At 49.6% G+C, this 26,467-nt stretch overlaps 1 protein-coding gene and 1 non-coding gene across 7 annotated transcripts in view; both read right to left on the bottom strand.

The window, feature by feature from the left end:
• MST1R (macrophage stimulating 1 receptor) overlaps positions 1-14,923 on the bottom strand; it is a 30,154-nt gene extending 15,231 nt beyond the window's left edge. For 5 of the 6 annotated variants that reach the window (XM_038740607.1, XM_038740609.1, XM_038740612.1 and 2 more), the window contains exons 1-2: positions 14,866-14,923; positions 10,656-11,987 (exon numbers count right to left, since the gene is read on the bottom strand). In XM_038740607.1, coding sequence (XP_038596535.1) covers positions 10,656-11,891 — 1,236 coding nt within the window. In that variant the 5' untranslated portion in view covers positions 11,892-11,987; positions 14,866-14,923. Of the gene's footprint in view, positions 1-10,655; positions 11,988-14,840 lie in introns of all 6 variants that reach the window. The other variant, XM_038740608.1, reaches the window with a different exon arrangement.
• On the bottom strand, positions 14,192-14,329 carry LOC119920549. The gene has a single exon (XR_005448286.1). It is a non-coding gene; the product is annotated as a small nucleolar RNA SNORA7 (small nucleolar RNA).
• Positions 14,924-26,467: the final 11,544 nt, after the last annotated feature.

The raw sequence follows: 26,467 nt of genomic DNA, 5'->3' as shown, positions 1-26,467 counted from the left end.
CTCGATGCACATGGGGTGTGACGTGGGCCCAACATTCATTTCTTAGCCAGGATGGGAGTGGGAAAAAGCAGTCCAGTAAGTGGAGACCCAGGTTTGGGTCTCAGGATTTGGGCCCAGGCAGGATTCTACTGGAAACACCAAAAACTGCTCCAATCTCCAAAGGGCCCTTCCTGTGGACATGGAACCCCACAAGGGAGCACTGTGAGCTGGGGAAAATGAGGCCCAGAGAGTAAGAGGTTGGCTTGGGGTCTCAAGGAATCTGGGGGGGGGGGGGGTAAAAAGAAACCAGAAACAAAACCCAACAACCCTGACTCCCAAACCGATCCCACCCTGACCTCCAACACCAGGCCAAAAAGAACGACAAATGTCTTTTAGCCGGGATTCAGCTCCAAGTAGGGCAGTGAGGTCCACGCACAAGTGCACGCACACACATGCCTTCAAGTAGGCTAATGACTAATCACCCTTAATTTGGCAAAGAATGAAATAGGTAGCTTGCCCACCAATGCTCTAGTGATAAGAGCTAGGTGGGGGAGAGGCCCCATTCCCTGCCTGTGCCACACCTAACTCCCAGACTGCAAAAAGCTTGGTTTCAATTTGCTGAGTACTAACTGTGCAGGGGACTGTACTAAGCACTCACTGGGGCCTGAGAATCCCTGCCTCTGACAAAAATGAGTCTTGAGGTCTCTCCCTTCCTTAGCTTCCAACTTCAGGGTCAGATCCATTCTCATCCTCTCTGGAGCAGGGCCTGGAAGCTCAGACCAAACCAGCCTCTCAGGCCCAATCAATCTGGAAGCCACTTGAGCCATTCAAGAGTCAGAATACAGGCTCTAATGGGTGGGTGAGAGGGGTCAGCCAGGTGGCAGCTTTCAACAGGTTATTATTCCATGTCAACTTCTCCCATATTTTTTGATGGTATTTGTTAAGTACTTAAGAAATACTATGTGACAGGCACTGTTCTAAGTGCTGGGGTAGATACAAGCTAATCAATTTGGACACAGTCCATGTCCCACGTGGGGTTCACAGCCTTAATCCCCATTTTACAGATGAGGCAACTGAGGCACAGAGAATTGACACGACTTGCCCAAGGTCACACAGCAGACAAGTGGCAGAGCCGGAATTAGAACCCAGGTCCTTCTGACTCCTAGGCCTGTGCTCTATCCACTAGGCCATGCTATTTCCCAAGCATAATTCTGCTTAGGCCCCCTCCTCCCCTCATTTTGCCTTTACCCCTGCTCTTCTGCATTCTTTTGCATTCTCCTTCTCTAGTCTGTAAGCTCCCCATGGACAGGGATTGTGTCTACCTACTTTTTTTTAATGGTATTTGTTAAGCGTTTCCTATGGGCCAGGCACTGTCTAAGCACTAGGGTAGATACAAGATAATCAGGTTAGACACAGTCTCTAGCCCACACAGGGTTTACGGTCTTAATCTCTACTTTTCAGATGAAGTAACTGAGGCACAGTTAAAGTTAAGTAACTTTCCCAAGGACACATACAGACAAGTGGTGGAGCTGCGATTTGAACACAGATCCTCTGGCTTCCAGGTCCATGTTCTTTTCATTAGGCTATAATAATAATAATAATAATAATGGCATTTATTAAGCACTTACTATGTGCAAAGCAGTGTTCTAAGCACTGGGGAGGTTCTATGCAGCTTCTATTGCACTGTACTCTCCCAATCACTTAATATAGTGCTCTGGACACAATAACCGCTCAGATACCATTAAATGATTGATTACTTAAGGTCCTCCTGAAACCTCACTCCAGGTTCGACATGATCTAACAAAACACCAATCTCGGAACCAAGAACACTGCTTCTGGTGCAGCCACTTTCCTCTGCTTTCTATCCTTTTCCCCCAGCAGTTGCCCTCGGTAATGATACCTTGCATTTGTACAGCCCTCTTACTTTTCCAAATCACTTACAATCAATCAACTAATAGCATTTATTGAGCACCTACTGTATGCAGAGCATTGTACTGAGAGCTTGGAAGAACACAGTAGAGTTAGTAGACAAAATCCCTGCCCTCAAGGGAGGGATCTAGTGGAGGAGGTAACACGATAATAAGTTACAGGAAAGGGGAGCAATGGAGTATAAAAATGTGTTCATAAGTGCTGTGGAAGTAGTGAGTACCCAACTGTTTAAGGAGCCGAAGTGGGGAAATAGGTTGGGAAGATGAGAAATTAATCAGGGAAGGCCTCCAGAAGATGGGATATCAAAAAAGGACTTCAAGATGGGGTGAGAGGTGGTCTGTCACATGTGAAGAGGGGGTGGGAGTTCCAGGAAGAAGGGAGGACATGAGACAAGAAGTCAACAGCAGGACAGACAAGAACGAGGCACAGTGAGGAGGTTGGGTTGAGAGGAGCAAAATATGTAAACAGAGGTGTAGTAGAAGAGGGGCAAGGATAAATAGTGGGGAGAGAGCCGATTGAGTGACTTAAAGCCAGTGGTCAGGAATCTCTGCTTGATGCGAGAGGAATGGGTGACCATTGGAAGTTTTGAAGGACTGAGTGGACACGCACAAAATAATGTTTGAGAAAAATGATGCAGGCAGCTGAGTGAAATATAAACCGAAGATAGGGAGAGACTGGAGGCAAGGAGGTCAACAAAGAGGCTGATGCAGTTGTCGAGAAGGGATGTGACAAGTGCTTAAACAAGCATGGTGGGTGTCTGGATGGAGATGAAGAGGTGATATCTGTACAGACTGAATACGCAGCTTGAAAGAGAAAGAAGAGTCAAGGATAATGCCAAGGAGGTGGGTTTGAGAGGGAAAATGGTGGTGTTGTCTTCAGTGATTGAAGTTTGTTAGGTGGAGGAAAGGATTTCAGAGGGAAGGTGAGGAGTTCAGTTTTAGACATCTGAATTTGAGGAGCCAGTGGGACATCCATACAGAGATGCCTTGGAAGCAGGAGGCAATGTGAGATTGTAGAGGAGTGAGGTCAAGGCTAGTCTTCGAGATCATAAACTCCTTGTGGGCAGGAAACGTGTCTACCAACTCTGTTGTGTTGTATTCCCCCCAAGCATTTAGTACAGTGCTCTGCACACAGTAAGCACTCAATAAGTTTGACTGATTGATTGACTGATTGATAGTGAGGTGGATTTGGGAGTCAGCCACGGAGCAGTGGTAGTGTGAAGCTACGAGAGCAGATGAGCTCCTCAAGGGAGCTCATTTTGTCTTCACAACATCCCTGTAAGGGAGAAGCAGGTATTATCATCAGTCCTATTTTACAGATGAGGAAATTGAGACCCAGAAGTGGCTTGTCTGGAGATCACCCGGCAGGCTTGGCATAGGGCTGGGACTAGAAATCAGATCTTATGGTTCCTAAGCCCACGCCCTTTCGACTAGACCATGCTGCCTGTTCTCCTGCCTCCACAGTAGGCCAAATTCTCCCTGACTGGGGAGTCATTTTCTTCTCTCTCTCTCTGGGCCTCATTTTCCCCATTCCCCAGGAACCAAGAGTTGATGATTCCACTAGGAGCACTGTGACCTAGTGGAAAGAACAAAGAGGTGGGTGCTTAGCACACAGTAAGCGCTTAACAAATACCATTATTATTATTATTATTATTATTAATCTCAGCTGTGCCAGTTGTCTGCTGTGTGACACAGGGCATGTCGCTTGACTGCCCTGTGCCTCAATTTCCTCATGGGGATCCAATACCCCCTCCTTCTCCCCCTTAGACTGTGAGCTCCACATGGGACAGGGACTGTGTCTGACCTGATTGTATCTACCCCAGGGCTTAACACATAGTATGCACTTAAGTGCCTCAGTAATATTATTAGGAGCTGGATTAGGATAACAATCACCCTTGGAAGTCCAGCCTCCTGGAGAAAGCCCAGCCATTCCCTGGGGATTTCAAAGAAACCCCGCTCCCCTCAACCTCTGACCTCAACTGCAGAGTCAAAAGCTATAAGGCAGCCCCCACTTCCTGTTACTGGTTGTGAGGAAGTTACTGGCTGTCTCAGACACTAAGACTTTTTGCTCCTAGAAGACCCTTTGGACTTTGGCCTCTGAGGTAGTGAAGCCAGCACCTGGCACAATCACTTTACACAGCCACATCCCAACCCAGAAGAAGGGGGTGGGGTTTGGTGGGGTGAGGTTGGGGAGAGAAGAGGAGGGGACATGATCCAACCACAATTCAGTTCAAGGTGAGCAGGAAGAGTGGTGGGGTTCGGCGGTGGCGGGGGCGGGGGGATCAGCCGAGTGGAAGGTAACCCACATTTTCAGGGAAAGAAAACGTTCTCTCTGGCATCACCAGCAGCTGACCCGGCTTGCTTGCTTAGGGTGATTCAGCCTGGAGCCAGAATGGGTTGCAGCACGTGTCAGTCTAACTGCACAGGAAGTAAATCTGGCTTTTGAGAATCAGGAGGCCTCTAGGCAGTCAGTCAGATGATCGGCAGCAGCCCTAATTGAGCTCCTACCTGTTGCGTGCCTAGCACCAGGGGAGGACGAAGAAGAGAAAAGAGGAAGCCCTCAAAGAGTCTGCAATTTAGTGGGAAGGAGAAGACAAACACAAGTGGAATAGGAAGATTTAAAAAATCAGAGCAATTGACATACTATCCAAACATACACTTTCATATGCCACACAAATCTTGACACACTGTGTGGTACATACTGGAACTCAAATGGAAATATAACAGAAAAAGCTCCCTGTGGACTAGAAACATGTCCGCCAACTCTGTTGTACTGTCCTGTCCCAAGCGCTTAGTCCAGTGGTCTGCACCCAGTAAGGGCTCAAAAAATATCACTTATTGTTGGACTAAAAATCACAGACCTTCGCAGATGTAAGGGGATTGCTGAAGGGATTAGATGGATAAGAGGGATTCGTTTAGGAAGGCTTCAGAAAGATGATTTCTGAAGAAGGGGCCCAAATGGCAGAGAAGACTGCCAGAAGACACGTCTACCAACTCTGTTGTATTGTACTCTCCCAAGTGCTTAGTACAGTGCTCTGCACACAGTAAGATCTCAATAAATACCATTGATTTATTGATAAGATTGCACAGGCCATGCCCAGATAGGGGAAAGGCAGCACCCCATAAAACCCTCCTGGAACCTCAACTGCTCACCCTGAGGAGATGAAACCCCAGAATAGGCCTCTCTACTGTAGCCTACTCTTGTTTACAGCTCTGCAGTTCTTCCATAGGGATTACACCAAACTGCAGAATCAGATGAGGGAAACAGATCTTCCCCCAAGAATGCTGTGGGGACTATTTCTAGACCAAACAGTATCACTGGCAAATGGTTTCCAGCCTTCTGGGGAGCGGGGGACGGCAGAGAAGAGACAACGTTGTCACAAACCCACAGTGCCAGCCTGACAACATCCTTCTCCTTACTTCTGCTGTGATCAATGTGGGCAATGCCATAGCCCCTGAAGGTAGCTGTCGGAGGAACTTTGGTCCGAGGACCTGTCTCCTTCACCCTGACCATCCCCTACCACCCCACCCACTGCGTCCTCTAGCTTCTGCTATCTAAGATCCTCTGGAGTCTTAATCTGGCTTTAAACAGTGGTACTGGAAGGGGTGGCTAGGATGCAGAGGCCCCCAGTTGGTGGTATGCTCCAGGAGAGAACCCAAGAGTCTTAACTACTGATTGTGCTGGGAATTGCTGTCTGACAAGCCTTGCTCCTTGCATTCCTCTTTGAACTTTATGGGTTCCTTTAATCCCTTACAGCTAAAGCCCCCATCCTTAAAGTGTTGGAACAGCAATGCAGGACAGGAGGTGAGGCTTTCAGGGTGTAGGACCAATAGCCCGAGAATGGGAGGGTGTGGAGGGCACAGAGAGGGTGCAAAGAGGAAGAGGCTGGAAGGAGAAGCAGGATGGAGGCTGAGTCAAAGCCAGAGCAAGGCAGAACCAATGAGTTAGGGGTAAAAGAAAACGCCCCACGTACAAACACAGATAGGCACACACATACACACATACCACAGATAACAACACTTATTCCATGAGATAACACCTTTAGTGAAGGGCTGCCTGCAGCAACAGGTAAATTCCCAGAAACAGAAACTGAAGTTGTCTCTGAACCTGCGGCCACCATAGTCATAGCTGCCACTTCCACAACTGCGGCCATAGAAGCAGTGGTGACCTAGGACATGATGATGATGATGATGATGATGGTATTTGTTAAACGCTTACTATGTGCCAAGCACTGTTCTAAGCGCTGAGGTAGATACAAGGTAATCAGGTTGTCCCACATGGGGCTCACAGTCTTAATCCCCATTTTACAGATGAGGCAACTGAGGCACAGAGAAGTGAAGTGACTTGCCCAAAGTCACACAGCTGATACACGGTGGAGCCGGCTTTAGAACCCACAACCTCTGACTCCCAAGCCCGTGTTCTTTCCACTAAGCCACGCTGCTTCTCTGACATGGCAGGGTTTGGTTGCACAGGGGGTGGGGGGTCAGCACTTACTGCCTTTTCTCTGCACTTCCCTGCCCCTACTAGCTACCTCACACTAGGCTCACCAATATGCCACCATGGCCACCACCACCAGCCTTCTTTCAGACAACCGAATTTGGGTCTGGTCCCACCCAACGCAGTACCCCTGATCACCTTTTCCATCTCCTCCTTCTCCCCAATTCCTCCAAGGCCCAGACTATGCACACACCAGTTAAGTCCTTTCCGAAAGTGGGGGCCTAGGGCTCCCGGGAGTGCCTCATGACTTGAGGAGGGGGAATCTGGAACCCCTAATATGCTGGGGAGGACCAAGGCCCCAGCCCAAAGAGGGGAGAGTTGCAAGGATGGAAGAGGTGAACTGTGTAGATTGATTCCTAGAGAAGATGGCCATGCTGGGCCTTCAGGCCAGGAAGCTGAGTCCCAGCGTGGCTAGTAGCGATGGAATTTATTTAGCACTTACTGTGTGCAGGGCACTGTACTAAGCACTGACCTCTAGCACAGAACCCCATCCCTCCCTGCCCACTCCAACTCGATTCCAACCACCAACACTTTGGCTTGAAGAAGTACAGAACTTGCTTTAGCACTCTGCTGTGCCCTGAGCCCAGAGAGTTCATACCTAGAGGATTGGGTGGTGGTGGTGGGCACATCTCAGGAGTTGGGGGAGAAAGAGGTGTAGAAGAACGATAAATGCTTGCTTCTGTTTCCTCCCTCCCTCTCCCCTTTCTGCCCCACTACTCACCATGCATCACTGCTTAGACTGTATTATTATTATTATTATAGTATTTTTAAGTGCTTACTTTGAGTCAAGCACTGTTCTAAGCGCTGGGGTAGTTGCAAGTTAATCAGGTAAGACACAGTCCCTGTCCCACATGAGGCTCACAGTCTAAATAGGAGGACTCACTGAATCCTAAGCTCCTGAGGGTACAAAGGACCTCAACGAGTCAACTAGCTCATCCCCTGCCTCCATGAAGAACTACTGAAGTCACCTCAGCTGGTTGTCTCTCCTACCCTTAAAGATTTCTAGATGACTTCCCCTGCCCAGAAATGAGCTTGATTTCATCTGATCCCCAAAATTCAGCAGGCCTAGATCCAGCTAGGCCCATACTTGAAGATCTCTAGAGACTCCTTCGAGCTCTTTGATATGCTCCCAAACTCTGTGGAAAGCGATCTGGAATCTTCAGGAGTTTCTTTCAGCATTCACCAATCCTCACTGTCGAAAAATTCTTCCTTAAGCCGAAGGTAAATTTCTCTTCCTACAATTGCTCCAGGTTCCCATTTGTCAGTGACCCCTGAGGGGCCGGCCTCTCCACTGAAGGGAACTCTGGCCTCCCACCCCCACCCCCCACAATCAAGTCTGCAGAGAGTGGAGGGGAAGAAAGAGATTTCAGGTAAATCACAGCTCTTGCACAACTCCTTTGGACTGTTCAGTGGGCCACCGTCATGCATGCCTATTGCCAAAGGGAGGTTGTTTTTTCCTGCCAAGTAGACAAGCGTATATACCCCACCCTGGCCAAGCCTCAACCAGTCACAACAGCTCCATACAGGGCCAGATGTTTATAAGCTTCCTGAATTTGCATGGGGCCTCCTGCCCCGGAATGTACACACCAAACATGGAGGGAGAGAAAGAATCATAGAGACACACACAAACACACACACACGGGCAGGGTGATGACCAATTTCAACTCAGCCTATCAGTCCCCCAACCAGATGGATGTAAGGGGAAAGGAAAATTCACTGGGAGCAGAATCCATCCCTGAACTGCCCCCTAAACATAGGGAGTGGCCCAGCCCAGAGGCCTTTAGGACTCTAGCCCCTTTTGGCAGAGGATCTCAGAGCCTAAACACTACATTCTCCCCATTTTACAATTGGGAAACCCGAGACCCTGAAGAGAACTGGGACTCATCCACCCTGGCAAAGCAGAACCCAGGAGTCCTTACTCCCCACCTGACACTCTAATCTCTTGACTGGAAGCATGTGTGCATTTGGGGAAGGGGCTGAGGGCTTGCCTGGGCAAGTGGGCAACTTGGAGGGGATTCCTGAAGCCCTTTGAATGATCCAGTGTGTGCATCTGATCCACAGGACCAGTGTTGGACCATGTTGCCCTAATTAAGCTGCCTTGATGGTGAATTTACCCTATCTTCATCCCAAATCTCCTCAGCATAGCCCTCCCCTTCCCCATCGACTCCATCCCCCTTCCTCTCTCTTTGACCTCCTTGTTTAAGGAAGCAGTGTGTGGTCTAGGGGAAAGAGCCCGGGCCTGGGAGTCAGATGACCTGGGTTCCAATCCCTGCTCCGCCACTTGCCTGCTGTGTGAGCTTAGGGAAATCACTTCACTTCTCTGGGCTTTGGTTTCCACATCTGTAAAATGGGGATTCAATATCCATTCTTCCTACCCCTGTAGACTGTGAGCCCCATGTGGGACAGGAACTGTGTCCAACCTCATTATCTTGTATCTACCCCACTGCTTAGTATAGTGCTTGCACGTAGTAAAAGTTTAACAAATCCCACAATTATTATTATTACTGCCTCATCTCCCCTAGAAGCTAACCAGAAAAGGCATCTTGAAGGCCGAGACCCTGCCCATGGAGAGACAAGCAGCAGCCTGAGAGGCTAGGCCCACCGCCTGTCTCCACCTCTAGACTGTAAACTCACTGTGGGCAGGGAAAGTGCCTGTTATATTGTTCTCTCCCAAGCACTTAGTACAATGCTCTGCACACTGTAAGTGCTCAATAAATATGATTGACTGACTGACTGTCCCACAGCTTCCCTGACCAACACTTTTGGTCTGATCCCCGACCCTAGGGGCTGCTCCCTCTGAATCCACCTCCCTAGCATAGAGCTAAAGGTTGATGGATGGAGGAGCAAACCATGCCCCAAGAAGCTCTACCCTCTCCTCTACCCCTACCCCATTTCCTTGCTACCATCTGGGCAGCGGCAGTCCTGGGGGAGTGAGAGGTGCTGACAGGAATGGTAAACTTGCTTCTTCCACCCTCCTCATCCCATTTTACACACACACACCCGCCCCCCACCCCATACTGCATTTGCTGCTTTCCTCAGCTTGACTGTGGGTGGTGGCCAGCAGAACCTAGCTCCTGGAATCCAGAGACACACGGGGGGCCCCCTCTGCCCAGAGGGGAAACATTCCAGGCTTCCAGGGTGTTCCCAGGCAGAAGCCTGAGTGAGGGCAAAGTGTTAACTGTCCCATCCTTAGTTCTGCTTCGGAAACAGCCGGGGTTATACAAGGAAAACAAACACTTGTGCCAATCACAGATTTGGGCAACACTCCCCCCACTTGCCTGAGGGATACCAAGCAGTTAACCTGGCCTGAACAGCCCCCAAGCCTGGGAGTAAAGGGGTCTGAAACTCTTACCCCCCAAAGCACCCCTTCTTATTACCTCCTGGGTGTTCATACTGAATCAAAGTAATCTCATCAGGACCGAGAATTGGGGGACTGCTTCAACGGCTGGGATGAGGTAAGGAGGGGGGACAGGGAGGGAGGGGGAGTGGAGCGGGGTGAAAGGAAGTGGGTGTGGTGAGGCCCAATCCATGGTGCAACTCAGTCTGCATGTAACCACGGAAACTACCTAATAAATCAAACGCACCCAGGGTTGGGCCAAGGCCTGGGGGAAGTTCTCTGTACAACAGCTGGACTGAAAATGGGGCCCAGAAAGGAGCTGAAAGCCCAGCTACACTCAAGAGAACCAGCATAGTCTAGTGGAAAGAGCACAAGCCCAGGGATCAGAGGACCTGCCCGTTCGCTGCAGTGTGACCTTGGGCAAATCACTTAATTTCTTTGTGCTTCAGTTTCCTCAACTGTAAAATGGGGATTCAATACCTGTTCTCCCTCCTACTTAGACTGTGACACGGACAGGGATTGTGTCTGACCTGATTAACTTGTACCTACTCCAGCGCTTAGATTAGAACAGTGCTTGACATGTAGTAAGGGTTTAACAAATACAATCATCATCATCATCAACTCTGGCCAGCAGAGCTTAGCAGAAAGGTGCCCATCTTACGAGGTTTGGGTGGGAAGAGAAGGGTCCAGGATAGGAGGGTAATGGTTGGGGAGGGAATGGAAATAGCGGGATTTCTTCCATTTGAGTTCTCGCCTAAACACTCCATGCTGTCCAAGACAGAAAATAGGAAGGATTTCCACCCAGAACCCCGCCTGAATTGCTGCTCAATCGCTTGCTGGTGGTCACAGGAGAAGCAGTTCCCCATCACATCCAACCCCCTTTCCCGTCCCTAGCTCATCTCCTGGAACTCACCGGGTGAGGGCAAAACCCTCTGGGCTGGAAGAACTCGAGACCCCGGAGTACCCTCCTCTCGTGGGCCCCAGGCTCACAGCACCCATCCATGCCCTGCTCGATGGCCAGGTTGATCATGTTCATGGGAAAGGCACAGACAGCAGAGTTGGGGCTCGGAGCCAAGCTGCCATCTTGGCTCACAGCAAAGGCCCCGAACAGCACCTCCTCCCCCTCCGGGATGTTCAGCTCCTCAGCCAGTCTGGAGGCCACAGGGGCCTGGTGCGCTGCTTGGAGAACATTGTATACCCTGTGGGTAGGCGGCCCCTGGACGTGGCGCCTCCGCCGCTTGGTCTCGAAGCGGCAGTCCAGGACCAGCTCCCGGTACTGGCCCAGGTCATTCTCCTTAGCGCTCAGCCGGATCAGCCGTGTATGGTAGGTGCTGGCCTCCAGGTGCTCCCGCTGCACGGTCAGGAAGAACGCAAAGGAGCGGTAATGGAAGGCATAGACGTACTCGATGGGATAGGTGTCCCAGTATGCGGGCAGCACTGACAGCATCTGGAAGTCTGGGGAGAAGCCATCCTGGGAGCTCCTCAGCCGGCGAATGGAGACCGAGCCGGGGCTGTACTGGGAGGCCACGGTGGAGTTGAGGGACGAGGCCACATAGAAGTACACGGAGTAACCGTGCTCCAGCACCAGAGCCTGCGTGCCCATCGGGCTGGCCACACAGTCTGGGCAGGCGGTGATTTTGTTGTGCTCTGGAGAGAAGAGACACAGGGTGTGGTTTAGGTGGAATGAACCGTTGTGGGGCTTGAGCTCGTGCAGGAAGCAGCGGCCCTGTAAGGTGCTCCCACAGCTGAACAGCCATGATTCATAGGGGTCCATTACCAGTACCTGGTTGTCTGTGTCCTTGGAATCAGACCTCCATGGGTCTGCAGCCCCATCTTTGCACGAGGCGCAGGTCTCACAGGTCGGGTCTCTCGTGGGGCCAGTGCTCAGCACTCCCTGGCTCTCCAGGGCTGCATTCAGCACATGCAGCCGGTTCTGCGTGGCCACAAAAACTGCGGCACCCTCCACACTCCTGTAAGCCAACAGGCCTTGAATGGGGCCACTGGCAGTGAAGTTGTGTACCTCGTACCTCACGGTGAAGTTCCGAGTGGCAGCAAAGGGAATCCGGGGACACTTCCAGGGATCCGTACTGCCCAGCCCTCCTGGGACATGGAGCAGTGTCAGGAGCAGCAGACCGATGACAGGCCCCATCTCAGAGAGGAAACTCTGCTCCAAGGCTCACCTGAGGCCCTCAGCACGGGGGGAGTCCGGGATGTGCAGAGGGCCGGGGGGCACCATTCTATGGGGCTGCAAGGAGAGGAGACAAGGTCAGGTGTGAGCGTGTCTTGGTTATAGCAGTGGGCCTTGATGGCAGATCTCATAATAATAATAATAATCATAATGGCATTTATTAAACGTTTATTATGTGCAAAGCACTGTTCTAAGCACTGGGGAGGTTACAAGGTTATCAGGTTGTCCCATGTGGGGCTCACAGTCTTAATCCCCATTTTACAGATGAGGGAACTGAGGCCCAGAGAAGTTAAATGACTTGCCCAAAGTCACACAGCTGACAAATGGCGGAGAAGGGATTTGAACCCATGACCTCTGACTCCAAAGCCCGGGCTCTTTCCCCTGAGCCATGCTGCTTCCATGTGCAAGACATCATGGAAAGACATCTCATGCCAACAAGCCCCAGGAAGGGGATACTATTCATTCATTCAATCGTATTTATTGAGCGCTTATGGTGTGCAGAGCACTGTACTAAGTGCTTGGGAAGTACAAGTTGGCAACATATAGAGACGGTCCCTACCCAACAATGGGCTCACAGTCTAGAAGGGGGAGACAAACAACAAAACAAAACATGTGGACAGGTGTCAAGTCGTCAATAAATCATCAATCGTATTTATTGAGCGCTTACTATGTGCAGAGCACTGTACTAAGCGCTTGGGAAGTACAAATTGGCAACATATAGAGACAGTCCCTACCCAACAGTGGGCTCACAGTCTAAAAGGGGGAGACAGAGAACAAAACCAAACATACTAACAAAATAAAATAAATAGAATAGATATGTACAAATAAAATAAATAAATAAATAGAGTAAAAAAATATGTACAAACATATATACATATATACAGGTGCTGTGGGGAAGGGAAGGAGGTAAGATGGGGGGGATGGAGAGGGGAACGAGGGGGAGAGGAAGGAAGGGGCTCAGTCTGGGAAGGCCTCCTGGAGGAGGTGAGCTCTCAGCAGGGCCTTGAAGGGAGGAAGAGAGCTAGCTTGGCGGATGGGCAGAGGGAGGGCATTCCAGGCCCGGGGGATGACGTGGGCCGGGGGTCGATGGCAGGACAGGCGAGAGCGAGGTACGGTGAGGACATCAGCGGTGGAGGAGTGGAGGGTGCGGACTGGGCTGTAGAAGGAGAGAAGGGAGGTGAGGTAGGAGGGGGCGAGGTGATGGAGAGCCTTGAAGCCCAGGGTGAAGAGTTTCTGCCTGATGCGCAGATTGATTGGTAGCCACTGGAGATTTTTGAGGAGGGGAGTGATATGCCCAGAGTGTTTCTGGACATAAATAGAATTAAAGTTAAATGCACATCATTAACAAAATAAATAGAATAGTAACTATGTAAAGTAAAATAAATGGAGTAATAAATCTGTACAAGCATATATACAGGTGATGTGGGGAGGGGAAGGAGGTAGGGCTGGGGGGATGGGGAGGAGGAGAGGAAAAAAGGGGGCTCAGTCTGGGAAGGCCTCTTGGAGGAGGTGAGCTCTCAGTAGGGCTTTGAAGGGAGGAAGAGAGCTAGCTTGGCATATGTGTGGAGGGGGGGCATTCCAGGCCAGGGGGAGGATGTGGGCCGGGGGTCGAAGGCAGGACAGGTGAGAACGAGGTACAATGAGGGCTAGGGCTAGGTCCTCAGAAAAGGCGAGCACTGTATGCTGCTCCCAGGTGATGCTCTTCCTGCTCTTGGCATAGACCACATTCAGCCCTTGGGAGGGAAGGGTGTGGAGAGCTTGGATTGGAGGAAGCGGGGGGATGAATGGGGAAAGAGAAAGTAAAGTTGCCAGTCCCTGTCCAAGGATGCAGCTGACCGTGACCAGTTGCCTTCCTGACCCTGTCAGACCCATCCATAAACACATGCACCCTGCAAGTCAGTGCGGGTCCTCCAAAAGACCTTCTTGCTCCAAGACAGGCACTTACCCTCAAGAACCCCTCCCCATAGTCTATTCGCTTCCACCTATGAGTCTCAAAGGGCGTCACCCTCCACGACATCTCCCCCGCTCCCTCCCTGTCTTGTCTTATGCTGTCGAGTCGTGTCCGATCCACAGCGACACCATGGACACATCTCTCCCAGAACGGCCCACCTCCACCTGCAATCGTTCTGGTGGTGTATCCATACAGTTTTCTTGGTAAAAATAAGGAAGTGGTTTACCATCACCTCCTTCCTTGCAGTAAACTTGAGTCTCCACCCTCGGCTCTCTCCCATGCCACTGCTGCCCAGCACCGGAGAATTCTGACTTGCAGCAGATTGCCTTCCATTCACTAGCCACTGGCCAACCTAGGAATGGAATGGACAGGCCTCTGCTTGACTCTCCCTCCTGTAGTAGAGTCTGGTAGAGTACTGGAATCTCTCCAGGTGCCACCCTGAGAGGGGCTCCTTCCCTGACCGACCTTCAAAGAGCCATCAGGTCCCCTTTTGGAACTCTTTGGAAATTCCCCCTTCCCCACCTGCCTTTCTCCTCCCTTGGGGCAGAGTGCTGTGGTGAGAAGCAGCGTCGCTCAGTGGAAAGAGCATGAGCTTTGGAGTCAGGGATCATGGGTTCAAATCCCAGCTCCACCACTTGTCAGCGGTGTGACTTTGGGCAAGTCACTTAACTTCTCTGTGCCTTGGTTACCTCATCTGTAAAACGGGGATGAAGACGGTGAACCCTCCGTGGGACAACCTGATCACCTTGTAACCTCCCCAGCGCTCAGAACAGTGCTTGCACATAGTAAGCGCTTAATAAATGCCATTATTATTATTATTATTATTATAAGGACCCCGACCCGCAACGGAGAGCAAGGAAAACCGCCTGCCGGCTTCACGGTCTCCTCTTTCCTTCTCTCTCTTGGCACCCCTCCCTCGCTTACTTCCCCCCGCGATTCCCGCCTGCAGCCCGGCTCACCCGTCTCGGTCCCGGACTCTCTCACCTGGGCGGCCGCGGGCTCCAGAAGCAGAGAGAAAACTCACCTAGGGCACGGTTGCGGGAAGGGGAGGAGACGGGACGGGACGGGACGGGACGGGCCAAGGGCGGAGTTTTGCGGCCAGGGGGGTGCAGAAGCAGAAAAGGGGAGGGAGCCTGGACTAGGCATGCAAAGGAGGAAGGGTGACGCGGATCGGGGAGGGGACTGGGGCGAGGACTGGGAGGTGGAAGGAGGAAGAGGAAAACGAGGAAGGGGGAGGAGTGAAGCACGGAAACAGGGGCCACCCACCCCAGCCTCTCGTCTTCGGGGATCTCGGTCCGGCCGGTCCCTAGGCGGGGAGGAACAGCCCCACTGGCTCGCCCCCCCCCCCCCCCCAATTCCGCCCTCCAACAGTTATCATGCCGTGCCGAAGCCTGAGACCCGATCTAAAGGGGCACCCTACAGCGCTTGGATGGGGGGACTTGGCTCTCCATTAGACGTCGGTCCCAGGCTCAGGTGGATGGGCGACCTGCCGTAGCAGGGAGAAAGAGTATGGGGGGAGCAGAGGAGAGGAGGGCGGGCAGGGAATGTGTCATGTTTATTGCTATATTGTACTTCCCCAAGCGCTTAGTGCAGTGCTCTGCACGCAGTAAGCGCTCAATAAATACCACTGAATGAATGGAGGGACGCCCGCCCGCCCTAGAGGTCTTTTCTGAAGCAAGAAGCTCAGTTTGCCAGGAATTTTCCCGATGCCAGGGGTTTTCTCCACTATAGTACAGCTCTAGATCCGGGGTATTGCCGAGTAGAGGCGTACCCTGTTGGAAAAAAGACCTTTCATGGATTTTTTCAATCTATACCTAATTGGTGAGCTGCCTATCTCTTATTTTTTCCAATGGCCTTCAAATCAGAAAGATGAAATTCTTGAAAATTCAATGAACAGAGGCAAAGGGAAGCAGAGCCTAGTGGAGGAAAAGAGCACGGTCTCAGAGTCAGAAGGACCTGGGTTCTAATTCTAATTCTGTCACGTCGTGTGACCTTGTGCAACTCACTTAAGTTCTCTTTGCCTCAGTTACCTCATCTGTAAAATGGGGATTCAAGCTGTGAGCCCCATGTGGGACATGGACTGTATCCAACCCGATTACCTTGTGTCTTTCTCAGAGCTTACCACAGTGCCTGACACATAGTAAGCACTTAACAAATACCACATAAAAAAGGCCAGACTGAATTGAGAAAAAAGGGTTAAAGGAATAGGGATTATTTAATGGAAAGAGAAGACAGGGAGGTAATTTCATCCTTCAACTCTAAAAGGGGTTTTATATGGTTCACCACTATAAAAATCAAAACATAGGAAGACACTGCAACAGGATTTGAAATTAGACATTTAGAGAAACTTCTTGATTGAAGGCTTGTTAGTCCCAGGAACAGGTTTACTAAAAGAAGTTACTGAATCTCCATCTCTGGACATCTTTAAAGATACGAGAATAAGAATAATAGAAGCAGTGTGGCCTAGTGGAAAGAGTACAGGTCTAGGTTCTAATTCCAGTTCTGCCACTTGTGAGGTGTGTGACCTTGTCAGTCAATCATATTTATTGAGCGCTTACTGTGTGCAGAACACTGTATGCAAGTCACTTAACTTCTCTGTGCCTCCGTTTCCTCCTGTAAAATAGGGATTAAATCCTACTCCCTCCTACTTCGACTGCAAGCCCCATGTGGGACAGGGACTGTGTCTGACCTGATTATCTTATATCTACCCTGATGTTTGGTGCATAGTAAGCACTTAAACACCTTTGCTATTATCAATCTGAGATAGCTCAGTTGGTGTGGTCTGGCTTGGAGGCAAGGAGCCAGAGTACATGAGCCCATAATTTTTTTTAATGGTATTTGTTAAGCATTTAGTATGCGCCAGGCACTGTACTAAGTGCTGGGGTCAGGTTGGACAATGTCCATATCCCACGTGGGGCTCACAGTCTTAATCCCCATTTTCCAAATGAGGTAACTGAGGCACAGAGAAGTGAATTGCCCAAGGTCACACAGCAGACAAGTGGCAGGGCAGGGATTAGAACCCAGGTCCTTCTGACTCTCAGGACCATGCTCTACTCACTAGGCCACACTGCTTGCTGAAGGGGAGTCCACCCTGACCCACTCTCAACTCCCAGGAGACCTCCTTGGGTCTCCAAAACAGATGCTGGGGGAGGCAAGGCAGGTGCTTGCACCCCTCTCCCCTTGCCCATTATAGAGCTGTAAGCAAAAGAGGGGAACCTCCCCACTTCCTCATCCCCTCACCCAGGGTCCAGGGCTGCAGAAGAGTTAGGGAATGCCTGGTTCCCACTCCGATCGGGTGGGCCCGAGATCTGCAGAACTTGCATACTCAGAGTCAGAAGAAGAACTCAGATGGACCCAGGCTCCCTTGCAGCCTTGGATTTGCTCGCTGATGGTCGCAATGCACCAAAATGTTCCTCAGAAAGGAACAGGGAATGCTGGAGGGGCACTGGAGGCATATTTAAGCATAACTAGGGTCAACTTCATCCCCACCCTATGCCTCAGACTCAGGACCCACAGAACCTGCTGGCTCACCAAGCCCTAATAGGGCTCTAAAGCTCAAACTCAATCAGTGGTATGTATTTAGTGCTTATTTTGGGCAGAGTCCTGTACTAAGCACTTGGGAGAGTTCAACAGACACAATCCTTGTCCTCAAGGAGCTTACAATCTAGTTGGAGAGAAAGGCATTAAAATGCATCGCAAGTAGAGGGAAGCAACAGAATTTAAAGACGTAGGTGTTACCAGGAGCAGGGGCTGGGTAGTTGGGGGTTAGGTGATGCAGAAGTGGCACTGGATAGATCAATCAATCAATGGCATTGAGTTTTTACTTTGCACAGAGCACTGTACTAAGCACTTGGGAAAGTACAATATAACAGAGTTGGTAGACATGTTCCCTGACCACAATGAGTTTACAGTCTAGAGGGGAACACTAGATGGGGAAATAAGAGGGAGAGATGAGAGATAAACCAGGAAAGCCCTTCTAGAAGACATGCAATTTCAGAAAGGCTTTGAAGATTGGGAGAACAGTGGTCTGTTGGATGTGAAGGGGGAGGGAGTTCCAGACAGGAGGGAGGATGTGAGCAAGGGGTCGAGGATGAGAGAGATGAGATGAGATCAAGGCTCCATGAGTAGGTTATCTTGAGAGAAGCAAAGTATGCAGGCTGGGGTGTAGTGGGAGATGAGAGAGGTTAGGTGGGGGGAGAGAGCTGATTGAGTGCCTTAAAGCCGATGGTGAGGAATTTCTGCTTGATGTGAAGAAGAATGGGCAAACCATTAGAGGTTTTTGAGGAGTGGGAAATGGTGGACAAAAACTCCTGAGTTTCTTCTCGAGTCCCCATTATTGCCATGCCTCTTCTCTGGGACTCAGTTTCCCCATCTGAAGCACCAAGAATATGGGTGCAGCTCCTTTCTCTTCCTCAGAGGGTTTGAGAGATGAATGAGTTAATTGGAAAGAAAAAAAAACCATGTTCCTTTGCTCTATTACCACGCCAACCATTTTAGTAATTAGTCCCTGGGATGGGTGTGCTCTCATCCGCTCCTTCGGTCTCTCTGGCATTTTCCCATTAGTACTAACAGTATGAATATTAAACACTAAGAACATGTATCTGCGATAGCCATTTTTCTTGGCCTTCATCCCAGGCAGGGACCCCAGCTCCCACTGCCTCCCAAATCCACTCACACCCAGGGAAGTTCTGAACTCAACTCCTGGACCAGCCCTGGGGTATAAGGAGCACGGTGGGGGTGGGGGGGTGGGGGGGTGGAGAGCTTCCTGACAAAGGCGGAACTATCTGATTTGTACCCAGAGGGCAACAGGCTCTCAGGATGCCTTTCCCATTTCACTACTGGAGGATGTTTACATCTCAAAACCCACAGACACACAGGTGGTCACACACATATGCTTGCCTACCTGCATACATATGTGTGACCACAATAACTATAATAATGATGGCATTTGTTAAGCACTTACTATGTGCAAAGCACTATTCTAAGCGCTAAGGAGGATACAAGGTGATCAGGTTGTCCCACGTGGGGCTCACAGTCTCAATCCCCATTTTCCAGATGAGGGAACTGAGGCCCAGAGAAGTGAAGTGACTAGCCCAAAGTCACACAGCTGACAAGTGGCGGAGCCAGGATTAGAACCCATGACCTCTGACTCCCAAGCCCGGGCTCTTTCTACTGAGCCATGCTGCTTCCCTGGCACATTCTCAAATGCATATGCCCTCACATGTAAACATGGACTCCCACATGAGGGCAAATACATACAAGCTCCTTTACAAAAAGAAATCTTCAAGTCTGAGAGGCTGACTCAAAGCCAATAATAGTTCAGTTACAGGACAAAAAAAAAACTAGCCTGGGACACTGAAAGCCCGAGTTGAGTTCCCGAAGCCACCGTTGACCTCAGCCATCCAAGGCTTTGTGGCCGAATGAATAGAGCCCAGGAGGAGCATCAGGACTCCCGGGTTTTGGCCTTGACTCTAGCACAACTGCAGTGTATGATCTAGAACAAATCCATCAATCATTCAATCAATAGTAGTTATTAAGTGGCTACTATATGCAGAGCACTGAACTAAGCATTTAGGAGAGTACAATACAGTTAGTAGCCTGCCCTGAACTTGTCTAGTGCAGCAGATGGGCACTAAAATAAATTACAGACAGAAGAAAGAAACCAAGTATAACAATAATAATATAATTTGTGGTATTTGTTAAGTGATCATTGTGTGCCAAGCACTGTACTAAATGGGGTGGATAATCATGGTATTTGTTAAGGGCTTACTATATGTCAAGCACTGTTCTAAGCACTGGGGTAGATAAAAGTTCATCACATTGGACAGAGTCCCTGTCCCACATGGGGCTCACAGTCTAAGAAGGAGGGAGGACAGGTACTGAATCCCCATTTTACATATGAGGAAACTGAGGCACAGAGAAGTTAAGTGACTTGCACAAGGTCACAAAGCAGGCAACTGGCAGAGTCAGGATTAGAACCCAAGTCCTCTGACTCCCAGGCCCATGCTCTTTCCACTAGACCACACTGCTTCTCAGCATGCTGTGCCACCTTGGGCAAGTAACTTCACTTCTCTGGGCCTCAGTTTCCTCATCTTTGAACTGGGGATTCAATACCTGTTCTCCCTCCTTATTCATTCATTCATTTATTGAGCGCTTACTGTGTGCATTGCACTGTACTAAGCGCTTGGGAAGTACAAGTTGGCAACATATAAAGATGGTCCCTATGCAACAGCGGGCTCACAGTCTAGAAGACTGTAAACTCTGGGTGGTACCTACCCCAGTGCTTAGAACAGTGCTCGACACATAGTAAACACTTAACAAATACCATTATTATTATTTTTTATTGATTAATTGATCAGGAAGATGGGATTCACCACTCTCAGGAAGTTGGTGTGAGAAGTAGGAGGACACAGAGAACGGCCCTTCTTCCTTGGGAAGAAATGCGAGACCAAATCTAATGGTTCTTGGGGGCCAGCTCCACAGTTGCTATAATTTGTACCAGCTATTCTAGACAAACCCCTTTCCTAGTCTTTCTGCCTGAGGATCTGCGGCAGCAGGCTGGAAGCAAGGCAGCAGATGGAGGCTCTATCTCAGTCCTGGGTTGTGAGATGGTGACAATTGTGATTTTTGAATAATCCACTCCATTTAGGGGGAGGAAAGCCCTGCAATGATGTAGGATGCCCAGTTGAGCTAGAGGGCAGTCCATGGAGAGACACATGATTTCGGGGGGCAGGAGCAGGAGGGGCAAATCCTGCCCAGGGAAAGAGGGAGGGCAGTGGAAGAGCTCAGATGGAAGGATTTGATTTTCCATGATCGTGAGTGGTGTATGACAGATGGTGAACATTTGAGGTTGGAATTGAATGTCCAATGCCCTCCCCGATGGTGTTCTCTTCCTGATGCTGAGCTGAGACTGATTCACCAGCACCCCCCACCTTCTTTGCTGGAGAAGCTTAGAAGGAAGTCAGACCTTTAGAGTGGCTCCAAACCAAAAGGGCAGCTTACCCGTTGCATGGCCAAGTGCAAGAGATAGCGAGAGAGAGAGGAAAGGCGGGAAGAAGTATTCTGGAAATCCAATGTTCACTTGAGATAGAGCCATCACCTTTGCTCCAACATCCCAGGCCCAAGTTTGCAAAACATCTTTCTCTGTTTGAACCTTGCCCTACACCCGTCTACCTAGAAAAAAAACTCAATCCTGGAGGGCCATTGTCCTAGCTCTCATGCAGGACTGTGGATGGATTAGTGGATAGTCCATTTTGGCTACCCTTATCTGACTGCTGCTCTCTGCTGCCTTGCAATACATCCTTTGCCTCTGATTTATGTCCCTTCTACTTTTTCTAGCATTCCCCAATATGTTTGACTTACCTGAAAGCATCACGAGAGAGCAGGGCCATTCCTAAGGGGAATATTTTCCCCTTTGGGCAGGGAAACCCGGTTTCTAAGGGGCCATCTCTAGTAGAGAAGTCGCGTGGCCTATAGTATAGAGCACAGGCCTGGGAATCAGAAATACCTGGGTTCTAATCCCAGCTCTGGCACTTGTCTATTGTGTGACCCTGGGAAAGTCACATCACTTCTCTGTGCCTCAGTTACCCCATCTGTAAAATGGGGATTAAGACTATGAGCCCCTTGTGGGACAGAGACTGTGTCCAACCTGATCAGGCTTGCATCTACACCAACACTTAGAACAGTGCCTGGCAAATAGTAAGTGCTTAACAAATACCATAAAAATATGCTTTCCAAAATGGAGGCAAAACCCAAAACTAAAATTTCCATTTCTTTCCTTCTGCAGATTTTAAATCCATATAATTGTCTTGATCCTTTTTCAACCCCTCTGCAGAAATTCATCTTAGTGATATTTTAATGGAAATCAAGTCAGATCAGCCCATCCTTAGGTTCACTAAAGGCTCAGAGAGTGGTGGTTATTGTGACAGCTTAGTTGTCACAACATCATCTGTAGATTTGCAGTCCTCGTGTTGTTGTTTCCCCACATAATAACCATCTAGCCCATGGCTAGGTAGAAAGACTTCATATCGACTTGGCTCTAGAAGTGAGGCCGTCTCCATCCCTCTAGAGTGCCAACTCTCTCTGTCTGCTTGGGTCATCCCAAAAGTGCCGGGTTTCTGTGGTTACTCGAGAGATCTGTTTCCAGCTCCTCCACCTTTTTGGAAAACATGGCCCACTTCAGGGGGCCAAGGAGCTGGGAAGTCTCAGCTATTCCTGTAGAGATAATGCAAGAGTTCTGTTGGGTCCTAGAATGCAGCCCCTGAACTCGGGTTATGGGGATTTCTTTCCTCTGCCTCTGATCCTCGCAGAGCCCTTAAAAGGAAGGCCATAGGACTGTAGTAAGGGTGGGAATCAGGATGAAGAATCAGGGCTCCTCAGTTTAACTCTCAGATCTGTCAGTACCTTGCTTGATGACCCCAACCAAGTCCCTTACCCTCTCTGTGCCTCAATTTCCCCCTTCTGCAAAATGGAGCTGATAACCCCCAACCCTGTGAGAGGATAAGAGGGCAACCAGACTGAGCCATGTTGAGGAAACAATCTTCCTCAGGCTCAGACATGCCCAAAGTCCCTCCTAGAATATCCTCCCTCAGATGGAGGTTACAATCCATTAGGGCTCCTTAAGGGCAGGGATTGTGCCTACTTGCTCTGTTGACTGACAGGGATGAGGGAGGCCAAGTGGCAGTGCACAAGCCACTAGCATTAGAATCCATTCCACTATGCAAGTTCTCTGTCCTGAAGTCTCAGGACTGAGGCTTATCTGTTGCCCCTGATGGTAGACTCCATTATAATGATGATGTATGTAGTAGAGAGGTTCTATATGCACATGTGTAAATGTGGTGGGTCTATTTGGAGGTCTAGGCATCTATATGAATTTGTGCTTTGGGGTATGTTTATATACATCTATGTGCGGGGAGTGTGTGTGTGTGTGTGTGTGTGTGTGTGTGTGAGGGGAGTGTGTGTGTGTGTGTTTCCTCCCCCCAATCCGCAAGTTACAGGGTTAGGAGCTGCAGTTCATGTCCCCCACAATACATAGAGAACGACGCACACTAGACTTGCAAATACACATAAGCAAATATCCCTATCACCTCTCATAAGCATACCTAAACACACACACACACACACACACACACACACACACACACACACACACACACACACCCAGCTCTCCCCGTTTATAAGGACAAATCCAAGCCTATGTGAAACACACATACTTAGGAACCATGCAAATATGCAAACACATAGGCAGGTATCAAGCTCACACACACACACACACACACACACACACACACAAATACACACCTAGAGATCTCCCCCTATATAAGGACAAATCCAAACCTACATGAAGCACACATACTTAGGAACCATGCAAATACTCAAACACACAGGCAGGTACCAAGTTGGGACGGACACAGAGACCCCCATGGCCACGGGATAGAGCGATGAAAGAGTTCGGGGCCAGAGGACAGAAGCAAAGAACGGATATCAGGAAAAATTTAGAGGAAGAAAAAGCAGGCCGGGAAAAAGGAGGAGGAGTACATGCACACGTCTAAGCCGGACGAAGCTTAAGATTTTCCACTAGTTCTAAATAAAACCTGACCTGATAAGAGCGGAGGGTGACCCTCTGCTGCCCCCGTGTGGCCCATTCTTAGCACGTCCAAACACGTTCCTTCAAGTTCCTCCCATTTCCTCTTGCCCCCGCCAGCATTCAGACCCTAGGATCCACCTTTCCCACATGTCTCAAGTCTTAAAGCAGGACCACCCTTATCCCACCCATCCAGCTGCCCACCCTATCTTTGAACTTTCTCTTTACTGGTACACTCTTACCAGCGCGTTTCCCAGCAGTTAGGATTGGAAATTTCTTCTGAAATTTCCCATTCCAATCCAATTCCCCATCCCTTCCAAGTGGGAGAACCAGCACACTGAAGTTGAGGACAGTGGAAAGTCAACTATAAATCAATCCCAGCAGTCCCAACCCCCGGGACAGCAACCGTCCTATCACAGTGCCCTCTTTCCCACAAGCCTAAGAGAAGCAGCACAGCCTAGTGCTGCCGGCCTTTTAGACTGTGAGCCCACTGTTGGGTAGGGACTGTCTCTATATGTTGCCAACTTGTACTTCACAAGCGCTTAGTACAGTGCTCTGCACACAGTAAGCGCTCAATAAATACGATTGATGATGATGATGATAGTGGAAAGAGCGTGGGCCTCGTAGTCAGAAGGACCCGAGTTCTAATCCCTGCTCCACCGCTGGTCTGCTGTGACCTTGGGCAAGTCGCTTCTCTGTGACTCGGTTACCTCAGTTGTTAAAATGGGAATTATGACTTTGAGTCTAGTGGGACAGGGAAGTCCAACGTGATTAACTTGTATCCACCTCAGCCCTCAGCATAGTAAAGGCTTAACAAATACCATAAAAAAAACGAGGCCTGAGGCAGTGATGCGATTTAGCAGGTGGCCAAAACTGGAAAGAAATCAGATAGCATGTTTAGAAATGACTGAATCGGCTTTGCTTCTCCTTCCTATTCCTTCTCAGTTGGGTTTTCATGGAAATTCGGGTCAGATTGGATCCTTACAGCTGAGTCTCCCTGAACCGAGTGTTTGCAAGCTGTTCTGGAATTTGACTGAGAGACCCATATTCTCCATGAAGAGTAGAAATGAGGCCAGGGATGAGCCTGATTCACGGACAGCACTGGGAGTCTCTTGTCTGGTACAAGAAAGGAAGGGGTGAGACGCTGTTGCCCACAACACTGGCACCAGTCATTTTTCTGCCACAACAGCGGTTGTCTGTCATATTCATTCATTCATTCAATCAATCGTATTTATTGAGCACTTACTGTGTGCAGAGCACTGAACTAAGCGCTTATTGACACGAGCCGGGTTCCATTTACAGGTTGGTGAATGAGTTTGGGCAGTGGTCTTGCATAGCAGATCCTAATAATCTAACTGCAACCCAATTCCGGTGATCCCGGGAGTATTATTATTATGGCATTTTTTAGGTGCTCACTACGTGTCAAGCACTGTTCTAAGCTTTGGAGTTGATGTAAGTTAATCAGGTCAGACACAGTCCCTTGTCCCACATGGGACTCACAGGCTCAGAGATTGAGTGAAGGAGTGGGTCCCCGGGCCTGCAATCCTGGGGGACCACAAGAACCCAGCTCAAGGGCACCCAGAGCCATGCTGTTTTTCAGCCCCCAACCTCCTTAAAGGGGCCAAGCATGTGTTTCTCCCTCTTCTCCTTTTCATTCATTCATTCAATCGTATTTATTGAGCGCTTACTGTGTGCAGAGCACTGTACTAAGCGCTTGGGAAATACAAGTTGGCAACATATAGAGACAGTCACCCTACATGGGCCGTTCCAGGGTGTGGTGACAGAAGCTGATTCCCCCGTCTATCTAAGGGGATCTAAGGGAGCACGAGCAACTTGGAGACTTGCTCAAACAGCCACAGGGGTGTTCAGAAGTCTTAAGATCTGGGGGTTCTACCTCTCTCCGGCCCCTCACCTCCTCCTCTGCTGCGTTTCATGTTTCTCGCATCTGGCGATTTTCCACCACCCCACGGGGAACACCAAAGTCCAGACTTGCCTAAGATTCCACACAGCAAGTTGGGAGTGGAACCAGTACAAGAGCACAGAAGTCCTGACTGCTAAGTCGGTACTTCATTTCCTTCCTTTCCTAGAGCTGGGGAACGGAAGGAGACAAGAGTTGATGCCAAAGCGGAAACAAGACGCCAAATCCCAGAACCAGGTTACCTCCTTGTGGAGAGGAAGGAGAGCCAAAGTCATGGTAATGGTTAGACCATGTACTGGCCCCTTCACCAAACTATTGAAGTTGAAGGGGCCAAACTATTTTGAGGTCCAGGGACTGCACTAACACCTCTAGAAGGAAAATTCCACTGAGAATAGGAAAAGTTGCTGAGAAATACACGGACCCATTTCCCTGACATCTCCCAGCATTAAAGGAAGGAGGCAGAAAGGTAAAGGCCTGCTCTTTGAGGGTCTGGGCCTCTCCCCCCTAGAGTCCAGTTTGTTTGGCACAGATCTGGGGGTGGGTCTGAACAGGTACATCCTGAATGGTTCTAGGTCTTGGTGTGTGTGTCTCTCTCTCCCTCACACAACACACACACAATGCCTCAATATTTTTGAGCAGCCTGATCAGAATTCACTTTGGGGTCTTCTGTTCTGGGGCTGTTTCAGACCAGAGGAGTCTCCCAAGTGAGAAGCAGTGTGGTCCAGTGGATAGAACACAGGTCTGGGAGTCAGATGGACCTGGGTTCTGATCTGCTGTGTAACCTTGGGCAAGTCACTTCACTTCTCCATGCCTCAGTTCCCTCATCTGTAAAATGGGGATTAAGACCGTGAGCCCCATATGCAACATGGACTGTGCCCAATCTGATTAGCTTGTTTCTATTCCAGCACTTAGTTCAGTCCCTGGCACATAGTAGGCACTAAACAAATACCACTTAAAAAAAAAAAGCCTTTCCCTGTTTGATCTGGCACCCACAGAAAAACTGGACCCAAACCAGATTAGTTTCGGTGGGGGTAAGGTATGGACTGTTTGGTTGACAGAATCTCCTACAGCATCCACCCAACTCT

The sequence above is a fragment of the Tachyglossus aculeatus genome, chromosome X1 (genome assembly GCF_015852505.1).
Source record: "Tachyglossus aculeatus isolate mTacAcu1 chromosome X1, mTacAcu1.pri, whole genome shotgun sequence".
Lineage (NCBI taxonomy): Eukaryota > Metazoa > Chordata > Mammalia > Monotremata > Tachyglossidae > Tachyglossus > Tachyglossus aculeatus.
This window is presented reverse-complemented; position numbering and strand designations above follow the sequence as displayed.